Source organism: Hordeum vulgare, chromosome 6H, assembly GCF_904849725.1.
Source record: "Hordeum vulgare subsp. vulgare chromosome 6H, MorexV3_pseudomolecules_assembly, whole genome shotgun sequence".
In the NCBI taxonomy this organism is placed as follows: Eukaryota; Viridiplantae; Streptophyta; class Magnoliopsida; order Poales; family Poaceae; genus Hordeum; species Hordeum vulgare.
In genome coordinates this window covers 542,402,528-542,426,121 of record NC_058523.1, presented here as the reverse complement: position 1 = coordinate 542,426,121, position 23,594 = coordinate 542,402,528, and the positions used below count along the sequence as shown (strand labels likewise).

The following is a 23,594-nucleotide window of genomic DNA, read 5'->3' as shown; positions in this document are numbered from 1 at the left end:
CTTCCGCGTTTGGGTCGACGAATGCATCCAACACTGGCCTGATCCATTTTAACGACTCGAAAAAAATGCATGCGTATTTAAGATAAAAAAGCAAGGGAAAAAGAATCAGACGTCAGGAGCGCCCGTCGGCGCCGCACCTCCTCCGCGTGCGCCCTAGCCGACCGCGGCGTCGCCAGCACTGGGATCCTCTCCGGATCCAGGTGCCAGTCGTGCGGCAGGGTGGCGTCGGGGTACAGGAGAGGCACGCGGTGCTGCCAGTGCCACTCCGCCTGGTGCACTGGCATGTTGACGTGCTGCCTCGGCTGACGAGCTGGCGCCGACGAAGGCGAGAGAAACTCCGAGGGAAATGGAATGGCAGGGGACTTGCCCTTGGCCTTGCTGCTGCCGGCGAAGGCGAGAGGAACTCCGAGGGAAAAGAAAAATGGCGGGGGACTTACCCTTGGCCTTGCTGCTGCCGGCGCCGGAGAAGAGCCTCATCTAGCACGGTTGGGGTGGCTAGGGTTTGCCGGCGCCGGGGGAGTGAGTGTGGCTAGATGAAGACGGGGCTGGCTAGAAGCGGATGGACGGCCCCGCCGCACGGTCGGCTTAAAAAAGGACGACCGCCGTCGCTGACGCGTGGGTCCGAGGTCATAAATTAAGCTGATCAAGTAGGCCGCGGGCAGTTGGACGACCGTCCGATGGGGACGCAGCGAACACCGAGAAGGCGCGTGTGGTGTCCGTTTCGCGTCCGCGCCGACACATTTGGAACGCAAATTTGGGCAGTAAATGTGTCGGCGCGGACGCGAAGCGGACTCGATTTAGGTTTGGTTCGACGCATTGAGCCTTCTCTTTTATCCGTGTTGTCCCAAACGGACGATGATGGATGAAACGAGTCGCCTGATTAAGATTGCTCTTACACAATTTCTCGAGTTGGCAAGGATGTTCCGGAGATCAGGTTCAGAGTTCCAAACATATGGCAGTATTAACACTATCCTGTGAAGAGTAGAACCGGTGGTCGGTCCGCGTCACATCACACTGATCACTTTCGCGGGGATGATGGCTTGGGAGACTAGCCCGCAAAAAGGACAAGGAAAAGAAACTTCAAAGTTGCAGCCGCACGTACGTTTGGGTATTAGTATAATTGTGGCCTATCAGGAGCAGATTCCCAGCTTAGCGCGATACGCCCGCACTACGTAGCGCCTACGCAGCCGCCGACGAGAATTTCCGGTGGTGCCGTGAGGGCCCCGGCGACGGCACCGCATGCGACGAGGCCGCCTTTCTTTCTTCTCCTGCCGCGCGAAAAGCTGGCGACGGCGACGGCGACGGCGACGGGCGGGATGGGACGGGTGACGGGGGACGGCGTGAAATCCATCGTCGCCGGCCAGAAAGGAAGATACATCATGGGAGAGAGACGGAGATAGATAGAGATCGTTTCTTCAGAGGAAAATATCAGGTCGTTGTCACGCTCGCATACTGCAATTTCTGATCGATCCTGGTTGCTTGTTGCGTGGCTTAGCTTCATCCGGAATAATGTCGCGTCGTGGATCCTGATTCACCGTCCACCAGCTGACACTTAACAGTGAGTGAGATCGTGGTGAGTGATGATTGAGCCCAGGCCCCAGGGTAATGCTGTTCTAACCTGACGCCATTTCTGGCCTTCTCCGTGGAAAGGGATTTGTGCTCTTTGACTGATTTTAAAATGGATCACACTTTGTGTTCGTTTATATGACCCTGGTGGTATTTCTTCGCTCTGCACAATTAAGCTACTGGTTAGAGATGTTTCCTTGTGAAATACTGCTGCAGTGCTCTGTTTTTTTTAAACATTTGGTGAAGGTAGGTCGGACTCTATGCTTGGTCTGGGCTCGAATTTTTTGACCCGTCATGCACTTTGGGTTGGGCTGGGACCTAAAAAAATAAATAAGCAGTTTACATAGAGGCCCGACCCGGCCCGGCCCGAAACTAATTTGTTTCTGAGGTCGTCCTAATACACTTGAGTGTTTGATCAATATTTTAAAAATTCATAACAAATTTATTAAAATACAAATAAGGTATCCGAATATTTTAAAAAATATTACGTTTACATGTATATCATTTGCATTTAGAATAAAAAGTACAAAATATCCAACGTAAAAAAGGTATAAACAGTAATTTTGTATTACGGTTTTGCTAAAAAAAATCAATTTTTCTTCTTTTTACATACTATACTACTTGACTGAGACTTCGTAAAGTCTCAACCGACTGAGACCTAGACACATCCTTTATATTAACAAAAGGTGACACACAAATATAGATGAATGTTTTTGTACATTAGTTGCATTGGAACTTATATCAACTTGTCGTGAAATTTCAAAGTAGGGATTGACTTGGGAGTGGCGCCGCATACGTGCTCTTCCATGCGGAGGCTATTTAAACGGCCGGCTGCGCCGATTCCTTTTGATGTTTAAAATTCAAAAAGATTTATTTACAAAACCGTTAATTCAATCGATGATCCGTATTCATCATTGACTTTCTCGCGACGAGTTCTTCAAAACTAGAATCCATGTCGACATGTTCTCACAATTTTTTTTCCGGTTCATACTTGTCATATTTTTTAACCCCACTTGCCATATTATTAACCACTTACTTGTCTGAGAAAAATAACTTGATTGACACTTTTTAATGTTGTTTTCTATAAAGTCGTGTAGCAGTTTCTATTATGCTTGATATAAAAAAGCATGTAATGGGTTGTGTTTGTCAATTTAAATATGCTAACTTGTCGTATTTACATATAACTTTGCCAGAAAACAATTTTGTGTGCTTGTTAGTTTAACGATGCCGAGTTGTCATATTACAGACGATGACCAAAAAAGATTTCTTGTGGTCATTGGTTTAAATATGTTGAGTTGTCATATTTTCCCGCGTAATCGCCTATAAAAAGTTGTTTGTGTTTGCTAGTATGATTATGTCGAGATATCATATTTATATGCAATTTTAAAAAAAAATGGCGATTAAATTATTTTTTGTCAGACGGATAAGTAGTACTTACTAATATGACAAGTAAGTGCAACAAATATGGTAAGTACGAATAAAAAAAATTATCGAAACATGTCGACATGAGATCTAGTTTTGAACATTTCGTCGAAACAAAGTCAACGACGAAAACGAATCATTAATCGAATTAACGGTTTAAGAGATTTTTTTTTGAATTTCGATCATTTAAAGATGAATCATTGCATCATGCATGCATGCATGCATGATGAAGAAAACATAATTCATGCTTGTGCAGACTGTCGCACGGTAATACCGAGATGCGGCGCTGCTACTTAGATTTTTCCTTCAAAGGGTCAAGGTCGTTATGAAGTGGAATGCGAGGAGAACTTGTCATCCTGGTCCCATCGACTGGCCGATCGATCGGTATCAAAAAAGAAAAGAAAAAAATGGTGCAACCAGGACAAGGAAGTAGTCAACCAACTGAGGTATAGCTTAGGGTCGACTTCCAGGCTTGATTGCCAATTAAGGCCTTTTCTGGTCGATGGGAAGGAAAGGAAAGGCGGTCCACCACCACCACCACCACCACCACCACCACCACCACCAGACGTCCAGACCTGCTCAACCCCAATCCCAATGAATGAAGATGAGGATGGAGAAAACATATCGCTCGTCAGCTTGGGCGTCAGCAGGAGCGTGAGCGCGAACGTAGGCAAAGGCAGCCGCGATTATTTTAACAATAAAACACTGGCATTTGATTATGGAATCCGGCCGGCCAAAGTTGACGGCGGCAACCGGATTCGGCTGGCGATCTACTGGCCCAGTCCCCGCCCCGCGTGCCAGTGTCGAGCACACGTGCGGGCCAAGGAGACCGGGGGTGGGAGCGGTGGGTGGAGGGACACGTCGCGGGCGGAGTGGTCCGCGTAGTTTTTTTTTACCGCCGGCTCGCCTCGACACGACACGGGTAGCGACACGTTTGCTTGCCTTTTTGGCGTCGATCGTCTTGTCAATCACACGTTTAGCTGCCTGCTTGTACTCTACTACGTAATTTTTTCTGGCGGCGACACGTTTGCTTCCGCCTCGCTCCTCAACGTGCGTGCGGTCAGTCCAGTGCAGTTGTCGACCGAGAAGGCGCGCGCGGTTTCTCGAGGCATGATCCACACTACATGCTCCGCTGCTCGACGCACTTGCCTGGCATTCTAGCATGTACCAGACCCTTTGTGTAGTATACTGTATAGGGTAGGTTGTGTGCACTTGCATGGGTGAGTGTATGTGATTATGTTATTTATGAGGGTTTGTGTTTGCATTGTGAAAAAAAAAAAAACGTGCATGTAAGGGCTGCCTCGTTAAAAATTACTACCCCTCCGTTCCTAAATATAAGACCTTTTAAAAATTGTACTATAAACTACATACGGATGTATATAGACATATTTTAGAGTATAGATTCATTCATTTTGCTCCGTATGTAGTCTTTTAATGAAATACCTAAAAGGTCTTATATTTTGGAACGGAGGGAGTAGATGATATCCGCGTGTTGCCGCGAGAATCGGCTGAAAACCTTGTGGCCCAAGTAACATGTTCGCATACAGGTCAGATCAGTGCAAGACCTGTTCAAGTTAATGGTGCTTTTGGCGGCCTTTCGGTCAAGGGCGTTCCACTACGTACTACACCCAGCAATTGACACTGTACACTACTACTAGGTCGGCTACATCCAATACCTATCCATCTATCTCCAGTTCAAACCCCATCACCCAGCCATTCCTTGCAACGAAAGCATCCGCCACCCGCGTGCGTGCTTACTCATTTTCTGGAGCTCGCAAGGATCTTCTTGTGGAGATCAGTTCAGAGCTTTTGCATATCAGCAGTTATAAATTTATAATAACCACTGTCAGGAGTAGAACCGTTGGTCGGTTCGCGTAGCATCACACTGATCACTTTCACGGGGATGATGGCTTGGGAGACTAGCCCGGACAAAAAGGACAAGGAAAAGAAACTTCAAAGTTCAAAGTTGCAGCCGCACGTACGATCGGGTTTTAGTATAATTGTGGCTTATCAGCAGCAGATCCCCAGCTTAGCGCCGGTTCACAATACTTCACGCCTCACCTTTGCACCCGTGATCACCACAGAAATCTCTCGGACCATTTCATGGCTGGAACCATCGAGAAAAATCGGGCTGATTTAGTGACATTTCGTGCGGTATGGTTTGCCCCCTTCTCATTTTTATCAGGGCGCAACGCGATCCGCCCGCACTACGTAGCGCCTACGCTGCCGCCGACGAGAATTTCCGGCGGTGCCGTGCGGGCCCCGCGACGACACTGCTTCTTCTCCTGCCCCGCGAAAAGCTGGCGACGGCGACGGGCGGGATGGGACGGGGGGACGGCGTGAAGTAGATCATCGCCGGCCAGAAAGAAAGATACATCATCGGAGAGAGACGGAGATGGATAGAGATCGTTTCTTCAGAGGAAAATATCAGGTCATTGTCACACTCGCATACTGCAATTTCTGATCGATCCTGGTAGCTTGTTGCGAAGCTTAGCTTCATCCGGAATAATGTCGCGTCGTGGATCCTGATTCACCGTCCACCAGCTGACACTTAACAGTGAGTGAGATGGTGGTGATGATTGAGCCCAGGCCCCAGGGTAATGCTATTCTAACCTGACGCCATTTCCGGCCTTCTCCGTGGAAAGGGGTTTGCGCTCTTTGACTGACTTTTTCTTTGTGTGCTTTTGTCGTGCGTGCATGGATGGATAGAGATTAAAACTTGGCTCTGCTCTGGAACCGGTGCTATTTTTGGTGGGGTTGGTGGTAGAAGATACCCTGAAAATGCGACAGTAAAATGGATCACACTTTCTGTTCGTTGATCTGACCCTGGTGGTATTCCATCGCTCTGCATAATTAAGAGATGTTTCCTTGTGAAATACTGATGCAGTGCTCTGTTTTTTTTAAAAAAAAAACAGCTGCTGCTGCTGCCAGTGGTCACTGTTGAAGGGAAACAAATACCCCTTCAGCAATTTTTTTGGAGATCATGTGGTGAAGCTAGGTGCTCACGAGATCGCGGCGGAGGATTCCTGCCGCCGGCCGCCACCCAATCCCGGACCAGCCGTATCCGTTCGGTTCCTCCCTCCCGGCCCCGGCATTCGTCGATCCTCTGAGGTATGGATCAGGGTCGATCCCTTTCCCCTTTTGAGCAGAGCGACCATGATTTAGCAGAGCCAGCCGAGGTCACCGCCTAGGTGAACTCGATTGCTGCACCGCACTTGGATATTTCTGTTGATTCCGCACTCTAGTCTGTCTCCTGCACTTGGCTCTGTTGATTCCATGACAGTGTTGTGTCTGGTAGTCGGTAGACTGGTGCTGCCACTGGCCCATTTATGTATGAACCTGCTCTTGAACTTTGGGTATGTGCGGAATGCAGGAGTGGATAAGTTTGTTCTTTTTAGTAGCAGATGTTCCGGAGCGTCTACAATTCGTTACATGATCATTTTGTTGGTCAGGTGCATCAACACATGTATGGCGCCGTTAGGTACAAATAATCAATGGACTATTTTTGTCCCACGATTCAGAATTTCAGATGCAAACGGGTGCTATCATCGCCGACCGTCGAACAACCTGAGTCTGAAGGGGGAGCTGCCCCGTATAATTTAATGAGTTAGGAGTTATTATTGTAAGACACTAGCGCTCGTCACAGGACTGGAGCTCTACTCGGTAGGGGCATGAACCACAATGCGCTATGACTCAGTTCTCAGTTAGGGTTCATTGTGAAGATTGACACACAAATCTTTTACAAGGTATATAACCGTTCGAAGCCTCAGCAGTGTTTGCTTTACATGAGTTTTAACAGCTATTTATCTGATTATGTTTAATGTGCTCCATTCTCATAATAATATTTCAATTTCAGCGCCCTGCCGAGCATTGAGACTCCCAAGTCATGCCACGGAGATTCTGGATGGAGGGTCTCCCAGAGGAACTGCTTGTAGAGATCGTCAAGAGGGTTACCAAGACAAGTGATCGTAATTCTCTTTCCTCGTGTCGAAGCAGCTCTGCACCGTGGAGGCGGAGCATAAAGATGCTATCCGTGTCGGCTGTGGACAGTGGCGCACCCAGAAATGAAATGATGGATGTGCACACCTTAAAATGTGAGGTCTATTTTAATTGATTTGGATAGGTCATGAAAATCAGCTAATTTTTATATAGTAAAATAATGTCTTTCAAAATTCTAGGTGTGCCATGGCACACCCCCTAAGTACGCCAACGGATGTGTACTCAACCCTAGGACAGAAGCCTTGTTTCGCTATTCTCCCAGTTCAATCGTGATTGAGTGACGCCGACGTGAGGAGCGCTTCCCTTTTTCTTGGGCTGGCGCACGAGCGGGGTCGCGTGAGCGCCAACATGAGGCTTTATAGATGCGGCTTCACACAGGACGAGCCTATTAGCAGGCTTTCTGGGCCGCTTGACGCTGGTTCAGTTGTTTTCGTTTATTTTCTGTTTGTTCTAGTACCGTTGTACTGTTTTACAGTTTTCTGCTCGTTCAGCTATTCCAAAAATACTACCAGGTATTTCACTGTTTCACACAAAAGTGCTACTTGGAGTTTCATGGTTTGTTGGAAAAAATTCAACATTTGAACAAACTTATGAAACTGTGAACAATTTTTGAATTGTCAATAAATTTTGAAACTGCAAACTTTTTTGAATTGTGAACAAATTTCAAATTCATGAACAAAATTATTAAACTACGACCATTTTTTAAATTATGAACAAATTTTCAAACCGTAAACATTTTTCTAAAACATGAACATTTTTTAGAACGGAGAACAAATTTTTAGAGCATGGAATTTTTTGGAATATTGAGAATTTCTTTTAAAACAGAGAACAATTTTAAAAATCATGAACAAGTTGAAAGCGCGAACAATTTTTTAAAGTATGAACATTTTTTGAATCTTGAGAACATAATTTTGAAAAACCGCGAAGAAATTCGAAACTGCGAACGAAGTTGTAATGCACGGACATTTGTAGAATCTTGACAACAAATTTTGAAACCGAGCACAATTTCGAAAAGTCCTGAACAAATTTGTAAGCGCGATCATTTTTTGAATCTTGAAAAAAAAATTGAATGGATTTTTTTGAAGAAACCCTAACAAATTTGTAAGCACGAACAATTCTTTAAAGCACCGACATTTTTTGAATCTTTAGAACAAATTCTGAAACAGAGAACAAATTTGAAACCCCAAAAATAACTTGGAAGCGCGAACAATTTTTTGAATCTTGAGAACAAAATTTAGAAACAGAGAACAATTTTGAAAACCTCCAAAATATTTGGAAGCGAAAATAATTTTGAACATTTTTAAAACAGAGAACAAATTTGAAAGCGCGAACAAATTTTTAAAGCACTATCATTTTTTGAATCTTCAGAACAAATTTAGAAACCGAGAACAATTTTGAAAAAATGTGAACAAATTTGGAAGCACTAACAATTTTTGAACTTGAGAACAAAATTTGAAATGGAGAATAGTTTTGACCCCCCCCCCCCAAAAAAAAAATTTGGAAGCGCAAACAATTTTGAACATTTTCTAAAATAGAGAACCAATTTAAAATCGCGAACAAATTTTGAAAGCACGAACATTTAACAATTTTTGAAATCCAGAACAACTTTGAAAAAACGTGAACATATTTGGATGCACGGACATTTTTTTAAAAAAGAACACTTTTTGAATCTTGAGAATGAAATGTTGAAACAGAGAACAATTTTTCAAAAGCCAAAACAAATTTGGAAGCGCAAACAATTTTGAACATTTTTTAAAACAGAGAAAAAATTTGAAAGCGCGGACAAATTTTGAAAGCACGAACATTTTTTGAATCTTCAGAACTAATTTTGAAACCGGGAACAGTTTTGAAAAAATGTGAACAAATTTGAAGCGTGAATATTTTTTAAAAACTCGAATACTTTTTTGAATCTTGAGAACAAAATTTGAAATGGAGAATAATTTTGGAACTCCCACAAAAATTGGTAGCGTTAATTTTTTTGATCATTTTTAAAACAGAGAACAAAATTGAAAGCGCGAACAAAATTTTAAAGCACGAACTTTTTTTGAATCTTGAGGTCAATTTTTGAAATCGAGAACAACTTTGAAAAAAGGTGAACAAATTTGGAAGCACGAACATTTTTATTTCAAGAACAATTTTAAAACATTTATCGAATTTGGAAATCCAGGACTCTTTTTTAAAAACCCCATCATTTTCTGAAAATCTTGAACATTTTCTGAAAATCCAGATCATTTTTGAAAAAGTAGAAACATTTTTCCAATTTGAAGAACTTTTTTTGAAAATGTGGAAAAACTTTTTTTAAAATCCAGAACACTTTTTGAAAATCCATAAGTTTTTTTGAACTCCAGAAGATTTTTTTTATACAGCAAGAACATTTTTCGAATTTGAAAACCATTATTTGAAAATCCAAACCATTTTGTGAAACAGAAACAGAAAATAAAAAAATAAAAATAAAGAATAAAGTAAAATATAAAACGAAAAAACCGGTTTAGGAAAACCTTCTAGAAGTTTTCCAAAACCAGAATAAACCGGATGGAATCTCTAGAAGGTTCCCAAACCGGGGCGCTGTAATAGTTATATGGACCGATCCGTTGCGTCGCTGCTCGGTCGCTCGCCTGTGCAAAGCACCGACAGGTTGACGCAACCGACGACAAATAGCTTATTCCCGCTCAGCTTGTCGATATCGACTATTTGTTTTTTGAATAGGGCACTGATCTACGATGCCGCGTCGGCCGGTCGCGCGCGAGCCGTCAGATCGAATCATGTTTGTTTGTTGGATGGAACCATCCAGCAAAAATCGTTGTTTAGCAAATTTCGGTGATAGATGCAGCAAAAACATGATTGTAGGAAAAAAACAACGCTGATGATGGATGGTAGCAAAACAAAATATGAAATGTAGCAAAAAGAAAAATCGATGAACTTGGATTGTAACTCTGTCGAACGTGGATGCAGCTTTTTTAGTTAACGTTTGTAGCAAAAATTGTTACCGATTATAGCAAAAATCAATACCATTTGTACCGAAAAAATGCGACGAACTCAGTTTACAACTAAACGCGGATGCAAGTTTTTTAATGAATAATTGTAGCAAATTTGTACGTCAGTTGTAACAAATTTGGACGCTGGTTGTAGCAAAAGTCGATGGTGACCGTGATGATCATGCAACACCATGGACCGTCGTTTGCAGTGCAGGTGTCACGGTTACAACACGGAAGAAAAAAGAATTACAATCATAGCAAATTTAGAGGCTCATTGTAAGAAAACGCGGCCATTAGATCGGATCGATTGCGCCGGCGCGCTGGCGGGAAGGCTTTCCCTTTTGAATACCAACGTCGACACGAGACAGAGCTGTGCGAGAGCCAGGAGCAGGAGCCAAGGCGGCGCCGGTCCTTTTCTCCGTCACTCGCCGGCGACGGCCCACCCCGACCTGCACCTGGCCTTCCACTTTCCGGTGTCCCGCGCGCAGAAGATCGCAAGGAGCGACTTAGCGCGGGCGCGGCTGGTTCGGCTAAACCATCATCCAGATTCGCGCAGCGCCTCCATTCGCGCCTCCAGCAGCTGCTTCCGATCCATGCGCCCACGCTCGAGGAATCCTCTCCAACTAAGATGGCGCCAGCCTCCGACCCTAGCGTACGCATCTATCGATCGACTAACGCCGGCACGCACGACGGCGCGCTGCTCAGCCTTCATCCGCGCGCGGGGATCGGGCGCCCTGCAGGTGTTCGGCGAATTTCCTCACCGGGAAGATTTCGCCGCTGGCGTCCGATGGCCGGGCTCCGGCTTCAGGGTATGTTCCCTCTCGGTCAGTGATTATCATTCATTAGGATTCGGATTGGACAATGATTCAGGATGTACATAGTGACATAGTATGTTTCAGTAGTAACGAATGCTTCAGTTTCCTATAAATATGCACTTCCCATTCAAGTTCTTATGAGACAGAGCGTACAAATAGGATAAAAAAGAATCACCTATCATGCATAATCAGTGGATTAAGATACACAAACAATGTCGGCATGCTCCAGTTGTGATACAGGTTTATCCTTCTACATCAACTAGACTAGGAATCTAAAGACAGGGACAGCTAGCTAGATCATACCAAAATGAATCACACTCAGGGATTTCCTTGGCTCCTTTGATGCCTCTCACGGAGAAGACGACGGCGGCGACGACGACAATCAGACCACATCGACAGCGTCATATGGATTGCAAAGTAGCCCAGAACGGCAAGTATGAGCAAGCCGACATACACAGACGTCTTCCACCCCCTGCTGGAGCCGGCTGCATAGGCCACTAGGAGAGTGACCAAATCCAGTAGGATAGTCCAGTTCATCACCCTCAGCCACCATTTCCTCCATTCTTTTTCTTCATTCTTGTTTGGTAGCCAGTGCGGTAGCAGCATCATGATGACAACAATGGAAGCCATGAAGGAAATGGAGTTGCTGTAGAAGAAGACCAGGTACCGGGGCCTCCTGTTAACGTGCATCACCGGGTCACCCGCCTCATACCCATTGCCACCGCTCTGCCATGCTCCGCCGGGCGGATCCAGGCCGGCCTGGTAGGCTACACTTGCCACCAAGATGCCTAGCAGCATCAGGTACTTGCTCCTCGCGTGCTTCTTCCTTTCTTCTTCCCCGTCTTCCTGTTCAGGGGGCATGGATGGCGCATCAGCTGTTGGATCTTCATTTTTGCTTGGCTTCGTGAGCAAAAACACCAGCAGCAGTCCAGCTGCAACAAAGAGGACCGCACCGACCAACACAAAGAGATAAACGGATGTCTTGAAGTGTTGCGTGCTTCCGGCGGCATAGGCCACCGTCAAGCAAAACAAGCCCACTGCCGTACATACAGATAACGCATTGCTTCGTATTGCTGGCCTGTACAGATTGGGGTTCACCAGCAGGATGATGAGGGCGATGGACAACATGAAGCTCACCGAGTTGCAGTAGAAGAAGACCTTGTAGCGGAATGGGTAGTTGTAGAAGAGGACGGGGTCCCCGGCGTGGTGCCCGAGATTGTCGTCCTTGAGCAAGACGCCGCCGGGAGGGGTGAGGCCTGCTTGGTAGGTGATGGTCGCGGCCAATATCGCAAAGAGGAGCAACCGCTTGCGCCTCTTCTCCAGCAACTGATCTGCTTGGTCGTCTTTTTGGTCCTTGTGATCCAGTGTGAAGAAGACGACATGGATCACCACATAGACCAGGACGGCGCCTGCCAATGCCATGGCGTAAATGGAGGTGTTGACGTCCCGGCAGCTCCCAGCGGCATAAGCGCCGATGAGGCCAAACAAGTCCAGTATCATGGCTGCCTCAAGCACGTGGTGCTTGACCAGAATCTCCTTCTGGACCAGGACGATGGCCACCAAAGAGGCCACAAACGCAATCGAGTTGCAGTAGAAGAAGGCCTTGTACCTCCTAGCGTTTGTGGTGAGGAGGATCGGGTCGCCGGCCATGTGCCCATCGCCGTTCTCCTGCCAAACGCCGCCCGGCGGGTCCAGCCCTGCTGTGTAGGTGATGGTGGCGGCAAGAGTGGCGAGCAGTAGAACAAGAGAGCGAGCCTTCTCCAGAAGCTCCTTAGTACTGCATTCACACATCGCAGAGAAGAAGAAACAGAGTTCAGTTCAGTTGCAGAGAAAGAAAGAAAGAAACTCTGTGACTGCAAACAGAGGATATGTATGTGCGCTGCGTTACCTGTTATCATCATCAGTTCGTTCTGCTGGACTGAAACAAGAACACGAAATTTTTCTCACTGGCGTATAGAAACCGCCATAGAGTAGGACGTATGCCATTGCCAGGACGGCGCCGACCAGGCCGACCAATTTGGCGGTGGTGCCGGTCTTCCTGCAGCTGCCAGCGGTGTATGCGCCGACGAGACCGACAAGCGCGACGATGATGCACCCGTAGAGCACGCGAGAGCGAGCCGTCTTCTCGCGGAACTTCTTGCCGTCAATGATGAGCAGCATGGTGATGAACAGGGACGCCGCGAACGCCGTGGTGTTGCAGAGCAGGAACACCGTCAGGCGCAGGCTGTGGTGGTCCGTGAGGATTGCATCGCCGGGGCGGTAGGTGGCCCCGGTGCTGTCCCAGAAGCCGCCCGGCGTGCTCAGACCGGCGACGTACGTGACGCTCACCGCGAACGTTGCCAGGAGCATCAGCACCTTGCAGAGCCGTTCTTCGGCCTTGGGCTTCGTCAGGGGCATTGTCGCGCCACCGGAGCCGGGGCACCAGCAATCCATCAACTTGAGAACGAAGATGCAGACAAAGACGATGGCCACCAGCACCGCGGAGTAGGCGATGGAGACCTTGTCCCGGCAGGTTCCGGCGCCGTAGGCGCCCACGAGGCTGAGGAGGTCGAGCACCATGAAGCCCCGCAGCGGCAGGACGACCCGGATGGCGTCATTCTTCTTCTTCTCCTTCTCCTTGTCGTGGCGGATGGCGAGGACGAGGATGAGGACGATGACGACGAGGGAGGCGGCGAAGGCGGTGGCGTTGCAGTAGAAGAAGGCGAGGTAGCGGTGGTAGTTGGTTTGGCGGATGATGGGGTCGCCGGCGAGTTGGCCGTCGTGGGTGACCTGCCAGACGCCCCCCGGCGGGTTGAAGCCGGCGGCGTACGTGACGGTGACCACCAGGGTGGCCAGCAGCAGGAGGTACTTCCGCAGGCTGTACTCCCATGGCTGCTGCTGCCCGGACGCCGTTGCCTGCTCGTCGGACTCATCCGTTGGCATTGCCGCAGGGGCGCCGGGCATTCCACTCTCTCAAATCTCAAGCTCTCAGCAAGTGTGGCTCCTCTTTCTTACTAATATTAACACTGTGATGCAGAGATGTGGGACGATGGGTAAGAGAGTTGCGTGATAATAAGACGACTTGACTCGGCGCGTCGTCCGGAGGGAAGGTGGCCAGTCCGTGCGCCCTGCGGCTGTGCATAATCAAATCCTGACGGTCGGAGCGCCACTATTTTACTGCCACTGCCCTATATATTTTTACAGCAACTCCGACGCGTGTGAAGACGGACGACTCGGGGTCCTGTGAGCAGCCAAGGCTTCTTCTAGCCGCGGCCGGGCTCCATTGCCGGCCGCACCACAGCTGCGTCGAAGCCACTCCAATCTCTGAGCAGCTGTGCTTTTCCTCCTCTTCTCACTCCCATCGTCGGCGGCTGGAAGGTGCCGAGCCTCTGCGGTGTGCACCCTCCCCGATGTGCGCGCAGTCAGGTCATCGTGGAAGGCCAGCAGCAAGTCAACGAGCAAGTCTTTCTCCGGTCTAGTAGTAAACTAAACTAGGGTAGCAGCAAATAAGCAATTCTACTTCTTATTCCAAAACATCGTGAGGGAGCGGCTCTGAGGAAAAAAAAAACGTTTGCATCTGACAGAGCCGGCGGTGACGTGATGCCTGGTCACGTTGAGCACGTCAGCTGAATTCGTCATGGAATTGTGTCAGGTGAAAGCACCCTATGCAAACAATCTCCTCGACCGATGGATTTTCAATCTAAAAGAGCACAGTACGAGAGCATGCGCAGCGGGCCGCCTGTGCTGGCGGCACGTGCCACCTGCCCGGCCGGCCGCCGAGGTGGCGGGGGGCCCAGACCCGTGGCGCAATGAAAAATAAGGGTCTTTTCTCATATTTCATACTGATGTGATCTTTTTTAACAATAACATTCAGCTAGGGGTTTTTTTAGACAAAAATCCGAAAGCATAGGCTCCCTAATAAACAGTAAAATCAAAATAAGTAGCAATAAATTTTGAAAAACCTGTTTTTTTATATATATGTTCATATTAGTGTGACAAGTGGGCTTGCCAATTTGTATGCCATATGATATAGTGGTGCTCCCTCATTGAAAAAAACAAAATTAATTATAGCATTTGGAGGTAACATTTGTCGTTTTACTTTCTTTTTTGCACTAGTCAAAATGATTAAGTATTTCCCGTGCAAATTTGCATGTACCATTTAAGTTAAGTCATACTGAATACATCTATATTTTTTTCATTTTTTTAACATTTGTAAAATCCATTTTTTAGAAAAATAATCCAATTTTGACAAGCAGGAGCATGTGCTTTCTAGAGGCAAATTGAATATCCGCACAGTTCGGACCTACTGTGATATTTTATACGGAGCCCTACTATGTCCACGTCGGCAGGAATGTCCTCTTCTGCTCCGGCCCAACAGAAGAAGGTGTGCAAGTTGCGATGTCTAGTGGGGGTCGAGTGAGACCGTGAGAGTGAGCACACTGCCATCGCCTCCTCCGATCCCACAGCTTCAAAATGCTTAAGAGCATCTCTAGTAGAACCCTCAAACCCTTAAAACAAAAACCAGTTTTAAGGGTTGAGAATTGCACATTTTTAACACTTTTAAGGGTTGAAAAACAGGGGCAAAGACTAGAACCCTCAAACCCAACCCTTATAACGGAATATTCCGTTATAAGGGTTGGGTTTGAGGGTTCTAGTCTTTGCCCCAACCCCAAACCTTAAAACTGTCATTTGGCATTGCATAATTTTCACAAGACAAACATAATAGACCTTCAAACAAACACGGAAATAAAGATCATTGATGCATGGTTTAATAGTTTTTACATCACACAATCATCATCTTCTCCCTCTCATCGGCACCATCACCAAAAAGTTGCACTTGGCGCCATTTCCTAGATCACTTGCACGTCCATCAAGCACCTCCATTGGAGTCATCCACACTGCCATCGCCACCACCACTCATCGGAGTGTCACCTCGAAGAGTAGAGGACGCACCACGGAATATCCTCTTCCTCTCTGCGATGTCCTCCTTGTAGTCCTTCCACCATTGCAATTGTTCTTCATCCATGTCCTTCTTGGACATCATCATGTGCTCCTTCTCTTCCATCATGAGTTCTTTCCATACCTTTGCCTCTTTCACCTTGATCATCCTATCCTCCAAGTCGGCCTTACGCTTTGCTTCCTCACCAAAGGGTTCTAGAGGCGGAGCCCCGAGGTCCACCTCCACGTCTTGAAGGAGGTCCATGAACGAGGTTGGGTTTGCCATTTCCTCGAACACCTCGTGCGCGGCGGGAGGAGGTTCGGCGACGGCGACGACCGGGGGCACGGGCTTCTTCCGCGCCGCGACCTTCTTCCGCTTCGGGGATGCGTCGGCGGCCTTCGAGGAAGCCCCTCGCGGCCCACGCGAGGAGACCTTCGGCCGGCTCTTCTTCGCGGGGGCGGGCTGCACGGTGGCCGGGGCGGGCGCGGCAGCGGCCGGGGCGGGAGGAGGCGGTGCGAGGCCCGCCCGCCGCCGCTTGGCCCCGGCGTGGGTCGCCGCCACCACGTCGGCCACGGTGGCCGGGGCGTGCGGGGCGGGGGCGGGGGCGGGCGGGGCTGGCGCGGCGGCAGCCTGGGCGGGCGGGGCCGGCGTGGTGGCGGGCGCGGCGTGCGCGGCGGCGGCCTGGGCGGGCGGGGCGGCGGGCGCGGCGGCGGGCGCGGCGGCGGGCAGGGGCGCGGCGGCGGCCGAGGGATCCATGGCGGCGGGAGGAGCTGGGAGGCGGGCGGTTTTCGCTCCCGCGCTGGAGAGGAACAGGAGTGCGGGTTGGGATTGGGTTTTCCCTCCCAACCCTCACTTCTACAGGCTGGGATTGGGTTTGAAGGTTCGACCTTTAATTTTTTTTACAGGTTTAAGGGTTTAAGGGTTTTAGTCTACGTCGTTTTGTCGACGAAAACTGTAAAAAAACGATTATTTTTAAGGATTTAAGGGTTTGAGGGTTTTACTAGACTTGCTCAAGTCTGGATTGAGGCAGTACACTTTTCTACTCAACGTTGACCCCTAAATCAAACACCTGACGGGTGGAGACTAATCTGCCGATACTAACGCGGGAGGCGCAGCCGCATACATTCAAATTGAATTAAAAAAAAACTAGATGAAATTTGTTCAAATCAAATGTTTTTTCACATAAATTGGAGCACATTATTTACATTATTTACATTTTAGGGCATATTCATGTTGCTCGGCGATGAAATTGGAGTTCGCCACGACCATGGCGTCACCGGTTCCTCACTCACTGGAGTGGCGGTTCCACCATTCGGGTCAGCTGGAGCGGCCGCCCTTGCTCTCCGGCGACGGAGCAGGTTATCTCCCGTGCCTAGCGACCATCGACGCAGTGCAATGAAGCTTCATCGTCATCAGCCGCCCCGGCAATCCTCAATATCTAGGTCCGCCACTGCTCACGTGCTAGTCATAGATTTGACCCTCCGTTAGTCAGTGTTGCTCGAGAAGGAACATGCTGTACCGTTGCTTCTCCTGCGCCTATTGAAACACCAACATAAACGCTGGCGCGGGATGCTCTTCCGCCATGGCAGCATTGAACTGTGTCTGCGCCTTCTCCACGTCAAGTCAGTGTGGGACGGTTCGGGTGCTAGTGTTGAGTCATCGTCCAAGGTCGTCTTCATCGTGGGGTGGTCGTCATCAAAGACCTCTGGCGAGCTGACCGACATGCCGACCTCTATTCGCCTAGCACGACGGCCTTGCCAGGCAGACACATGGGCGGTCACCTCGAGCTTCTGCTTCGTGCAGTTGCTCTCCCACAACGAGTTCCCGCTCACGCTCATGGCGGACATGTGCACGGGAGGAGGATGTAGAACGGATTTGGTGTGATGTGGTTTGAGCTGGGAGTGGCTGTTTTTAAATAGCGGATGACGGCGAGGCCAAGCTTCCTGGTATGTCAATGCAAGGGTGTGAGAGTTGGTTTCTCGACCGACTTGTGCCTATTTAATGGTGACAGATACGCATTGAACACGGGGCTTAGATATACATTTTGTTCCGTCCAGTAACGTCTGTCTTTCCGTCACTGAACGTGCACGAACACAGGGGATGCGGTGTGGGCGGGGCCCTAGGCTGTTAAATTTACTTTTGTTTTTTTAGAAAAAAAGGTATTTAATTATAAAAGTACATCTAGGTCTCCCTAGTGGGCTTTGGTGATCAATAGCGAACCAACCAAGATACTGAGTGAACGTTCTCAGTAGGCCTTCATGCAATAATGGTTCAACAGCAAAGAACAATTAACATATTAACATACTTTTTATGTAGGTATGTCTAATGTAGAGAGGGATTTTTCTTTTGGAAGAATAATGTAGAAGTTTGACGTAGCAAAGCTAGATTTACATTAATCTGGAGACGATGTGGAAGAGATCATTGGACTTTCATTAATAGAAATACTCACGATTGATTGCTTAGGAATGGCCAATGGGACATACTCAACAGTCCAGCTTATATCAACATGCGGCCTGCCGATGAAAGCGGAGTCTTGCAGAGAAAAAAAGAAAAGGGAAGAAAAATGACCGCCAGTTGGTCATGCTCTCCTTGCTCGAGAAAAGTAAGAGCAATCGCCCTCACTGTATGCGTCACTAGGTCCCAAAGATGTGGCCGCGTTGAGTGGCTGGAGTCACAGACGGTGGTCTCATTTCCCTAGTTCATGCCCTTAGAGGTATCACACGAGCCGATGCTGTGGAAAGTTGGTTGACAACCAAAGAGATGGACGCCTCCAGGTCCAGGAGCTATCCAACACCAGAGGAAGATGACACGACCCTGGGCTGGGCGGGAACGATTCCGGCTGCTGACTGCACCAGTGTTTTTCTCATGTGTCCAACCGTCCAAGATAGTTCGTTGCCATCAACTCCGTTTCACTCAGGCCATTTTTAACCAATCCCCTATAACCAGCTAGTGAAGTATATTTAGCTTTTTATTCCACTAGCCGGCACCTAACCGATTTCCAATTCAGTCTAACGGAGTATAATTTTATTTCTTTTCCTATTTATACTCACGTTTTCCTTTGCTGCCTTTCCCTCCCCTTCCGCGCCGCATCTTCACCCTGCCGCCCCTTCTACACCTCCCCCTCCCCTTTGGCACCGGCCCACCGTCCAGGAAGCCTTGTAGGCCTCCGCCGCTGTCCTCCAGCACCTCCTCGCTCCGTCGCCTGCAAAAAATCGAGGGGATTTGTGGCTGTTGTTAACGCCATAGGTTTAGCGTTTTCGGCCGCCGCCTGGGTGCACCTTGCCATGGATTGGCTGGAAAGCGATCCACACAACACCGACAAAGCCGTCACGCCGCATGCAGGTACCAACTCTTCATCTAGCCACTCTAATCGCTTTCATCGTCGGTTTGCCAGCGAATACACGGCCGACCATCGCCAGGCTCGGCGCTCGCGCAGCGGCTCACTGGCTTGCAGCTGTCGGTCATATAAGTGCGACGACTGCATACGGTAAGTGGTGCGCCGAGTTTCTAGCACGCCGCAACATCCCGGATGGGTGTTCTTCAAATGCACAAACGGGGTATGTGTTTGTTTTGATTTGATTTTTTACCATATGCGATTCAGTTTTTATAGCTCATTGGTGCTCATCTATGTGTGTAGGATGATGGATGCTCGTTTTGGTATTGGGAAGAAGAATACATCGATCTATTAATAGCACGAAAATTAATAGATGTTCGTGCATTCGTTGCTATAATTAAGGCTAAAGTTGAGACTGGATGTGAGATTAGAGAAAAAATTAGAGGGGAAGCAACGTCTACTTCTTTAGAATCAAAGAAGCATAATGAAGTATGCAAGACCGAGAATTTGCAGATCAACAATGAAGACATCGAGAAGATATTAATCCAACTAGTGAAAGTAGTTATAAAAGTTGGGTATCTTCTAAAATGTCTAATTGTGATTCTTGTTTCTTTGATCTTGCTCTTCTAGCAAAGAGATTAGTGAATTATTATGTAATTCAATGTCGTTGAATGAAATAAAGAAGCAAAAAATGTGTTTCGGTAACCGAAATTAAAATGCAAATAAAAATATATACTCCACTAAGTTTAGGGAAACAGCTAGGTCCGGTCAAAAGTTAGAAACGTACATATACTTCACTAAGACTTTCACTCCCTTAATTTATTGGGGATGGGTTAGAGTTGGCCTGACCCGTTCATCATGTTTGGCTGTCTGCATCGACCAGAGACTTCTGCCTAGATTTTGTGGCCATGCCATCTTCAATAAGGCTAGTTATAGTAGAGAGTATCATATATTAGTATCATGCAAATAATATTAGTACATGATATTACATCCGTAATGCATAATATTATACTCCCTCCGTTCCTAAATATAAGACGTTTTACAGATTCCATTATATACTACATATGGATATATGTAGTCATATTTTAGAGTATGGATGCACTCATTTTACTTCGTATGTAGTCTATAGTCAAATCTCTAAAATGTCTTATATTTCGGAACGGAGGGAGTAGATTAGTATCGTGATAGTTTATTTATTGTCATGCACGATATATACTAGCACAACATTTAATATGATACGGTATCATGATATGATGCTTAACTCTCTCTTTGTTTAATTATATGACACCTTATCAAATATGCCTAGTTGGCATGTATGATACTAACTATGATACTTTTATTACGTGTAGCCTAATAACGCCTAATAATGTCATAACCTCTATAATCACTTACACTAAGATCTATTATTGGTGTCTAACACGCCCGTGGCTGACGTATTATGCAGGTCGGCAGCATAGACACATATAGTCAGTAGTTTATAATGTCTCCGACCTATTATTTCCCTTCGTAATAAGTAACTAAGTAAAGTTGACGGTCTATCCACAGCCAGACGTAGATGCATGGCCCGCATGATCGAGGCCTTTGCACTTTCACACATCACACTTCCATCTTCGTACGTGTAATCGTGGTGTCTACATATGACATGGACTGGCGGAAAGGCTCACATACCGGCCGGCTACACTTGCACCAATGCTTTCCGTGTGAGCACGATCGCCATTGTGGTCGCCATGGGTATAAGTCCTGCGCAGGCGCGTCATTTCATTCCCAAGGCCGAGCAGACACGCGCGACCAAGCTATAGGGCCAGGTGATCGATCTACACGACCTGACGTGACGATGGGAGTGGTGGCGGCGGCGCTGTGGGACATCCTGGCCAAGGCCGCCAACCTGGCGCAGATGTCCGGCGTGCACGCCGCCATGCTGGTCGCGGCGGGCGCGAGCCTCCTGCGCATCCCGGAGAGCAGGCGGGAGTGCGCCAAGCTCGAGCGGTGCAGCCGCAGGCTGCAAGCGCTGCTGCAGTGGCCGACGGGCTGCGGCGCGGCGCTGCTGTGCTCGGAGATGGGAGGCCCCGTGCTAATGGCGCTCGTCGACGCGGCCGGCCTCGTGGACTCCTACAAGAAGAGCACGCTGTGGCGCCGCGTCCGGAGGTGTAGGGGCATGGCCGCCCAGCTCCGGGACATGCAGGACGTCGTCGACTCCTACTGCGGCCTGCTGCTCTACGTCAACGCGCATCTCCTGCTACAACCGGCGGCTGATCGTCCCATGTCAGATGCTATTGCTACCACGTACGGGTACGTGCATGAACTTGGGATATATACACATTGATTTGATTTAATTACGGCAGTCTAGAAAACTGTTCATATGACACCATCATGCTGATTTGATTGGCGACGCAGGATTCATGAGGTGAATGAGATTGAGCCATCACAGACAGTAACCAATAGCCCGGGAGCTCCAGAAACTCATGGCACTCAAAGGCCCGATCATTGTTAAGATTTAGTTAATTAGTTTAGTTAAAGGGAATCCCAGCTTTTCCCAGATCGACATGCATGTGGGTTTTTCTCTCCAAAGAGATGCGCCCGTTCCCTCTCTGTCTTTCCTAACCGACGCGTCTGTTAAATTGTATCGTCTGTAAACCGTCGTGCTTGTGCGATACGCCCTTTCAGAGAATATAAATGTACTGTTCATCATCGTCAATAGATATCGATTCACATATCATTTTACACGTTATCACACACGTCTTTCCAACAAGAGCACTATGCCACCGGACTCGTTGGAGAAAGTTGGAACAAACTAATACAATGGAGGAGGAAATGTGTTTAGCGGATAGTGGATCTACTAACACGTTATTTAGGGAGATGAAGTATTTCCACACACTCAAGAAGAGTAATGAAAGTGTCATGACAATTGCTGGTCGGGTCGAGACACTGTAATTATTGATTCTGGTGAAGCTACAATTACACTCCCTATGGGTACTAGATTAATAATCTCGGATGCTCTATTGTATCCCGATTCTACTCGTACCTTGCTGAGTTTCAAGGATATCCGCAAAAATGGTTTTCATGTGGAAACTAGTGAAGAGAGTGGGTCTAAATGCCTACTCATAACTCAACAAAAGGGGTTTCGAAAGAAAATCCTTAAGAAATTGCCTTCTGTATCTTCTGGGTTGTATTATACATACATTAAACCACACACACATATGGCATACAAGATAGTTTTTCAAAATCTTGATAAGTTCAAGATTTGGCATGGCCGCCTGGGTCATCCTGGTATTGGGATGGTGAGAAAAATTATTGATGGTTCTGTTGGACACAACATAACAACGGATAGGAAGTTCTCAAAATCGTCGAATTTTGTATGCACATCATGTGCAACTGAGAAATTGATCACTAGGCCATCTTATGTGAAAATAAAGGATGAGCCACTTGATTTCCTTGAACGTATTCAAGGAGATATTTATGGTCCAATACAACCGTTATCTGGACCATTCAAATATTTCATGGTCCTAATTGTTGCATCCACGAGATGGTCAAAATATTTGTCTTTTATCAACAAGGAACCATGCGTTTGCAAAGCTAATTACTCAAACCATTAAATTGAGAGCAAATCATCATGAGCATAGGATAAAAATCACCAGAATGGATAATGCTGCGGAATTTAGTTCACGAGCATTTAATGATTACTGCCTAGCTTTGGGCATTTCTGTGGAACATTCAGTACCTTATGTACATACCCAAAATGGTCTTGCGAAATCACTTATCAAGAGGATCAAGTTGATAGCAAGACCGCTCCTACAGAATAGTAATCTTCCAGCTTCATGTTGGGGCATGCAGTATTACATGCTGCAGAGTTGATACAAATTCGACCAACTGCATATCATACGGTCTCCCCGTTGCAGTTAGTACGTGGAAACCATCCAAGTATTTTCGATCTGCGGCAATTCGGTTGCGCGATATATGTACCAATCTCACCACCGCAACGTACATCAATGAGCCCTCATAGACGAATGGGGATCTATGTGGGGTACAATTCTCCATCAATCATTAAGTACCTGAAACCCCTGCCAGGGGATTGGTTTACAACCCGGTACGCTGATTGCATTTTTATGAGGACAATTTCTCGACATTAGGGGGAGAGAATAATCACAAAGAATGCTGTGAAATCGATTGGGATGTGAAAGGCATCCAGTCTTTAGATCCACGTACAAATGAATCTGAATTGGAGGTTCAGAAAATTATAAATTTACAAAATATTGCAAATAATCTGCCAAACGCATTTACTGATTATAAATGTGTCACAAAATCAAATGTTCCCGCTATGTATGTACCAGAGAGAGTAGATGTGACCCATAGATCTACTCAGCCACCTAAGAGGGGGAGGAATCTGGACACAAAGGACAAGGCTTCACAGAAGCGTCCAAGGGGAATGAGGAATTCTCAAATAGTAAATGCAAGTCAACGAGATGTTAATATTCAACCTAGGGTTGAAGGACACCTAAAGGATGTTGGACATCCAGAACCCAGTATGAGTGTGCATAATTTTTTTGGTGCTGGGACATCGGAAGACC

At 47.3% G+C, this 23,594-nt stretch overlaps 2 protein-coding genes across 2 annotated transcripts; one reads left to right on the top strand and one right to left on the bottom strand.

Annotated features, from left to right (window-relative positions):
- The first annotated feature begins 10,153 nt into the window (after positions 1-10,153).
- Positions 10,154-17,335, top strand: LOC123405817. The gene is made up of 2 exons (XM_045099361.1): positions 10,154-10,771; positions 16,917-17,335. The coding sequence occupies exons 1-2, from the start codon at positions 10,154-10,156 to the stop codon at positions 17,181-17,183; spliced, it is 885 nt and encodes a 294-aa protein (XP_044955296.1). The 3' UTR covers positions 17,184-17,335.
- On the bottom strand, positions 10,934-14,407 carry LOC123406094. Its single transcript, XM_045099584.1, has 2 exons — positions 12,666-14,407; positions 10,934-12,554 (listed from the first exon to the last, which is right to left on the bottom strand). The coding sequence occupies exons 1-2, from the start codon at positions 13,718-13,720 to the stop codon at positions 11,096-11,098; spliced, it is 2,514 nt and encodes an 837-aa protein (XP_044955519.1). The 5' UTR covers positions 13,721-14,407; the 3' UTR covers positions 10,934-11,095.
- Positions 17,336-23,594: the final 6,259 nt, after the last annotated feature.

Bases quoted from the DNA above. Each gene is read 5' to 3' on its own strand.
- LOC123405817 (XM_045099361.1), top strand. From the start codon at position 10,154: ATGGACCGTCGTTTGCAGTGCAGGTGTCACGGTTACAACACGGAAGAA. The intron at 10,772-16,916 runs GTATGTTCCCTC...TTTACATTTTAG, and splicing joins GGCCGGGCTCCGGCTTCAGG to GGCATATTCATGTTGCTCGG.
- LOC123406094 (XM_045099584.1), bottom strand. From the start codon at position 13,720: ATGCCCGGCGCCCCTGCGGCAATGCCAACGGATGAGTCCGACGAGCAG. The intron at 12,555-12,665 runs GTAACGCAGCGC...GTGTGAATGCAG, and splicing joins CGAACTGATGATGATAACAG to TACTAAGGAGCTTCTGGAGA.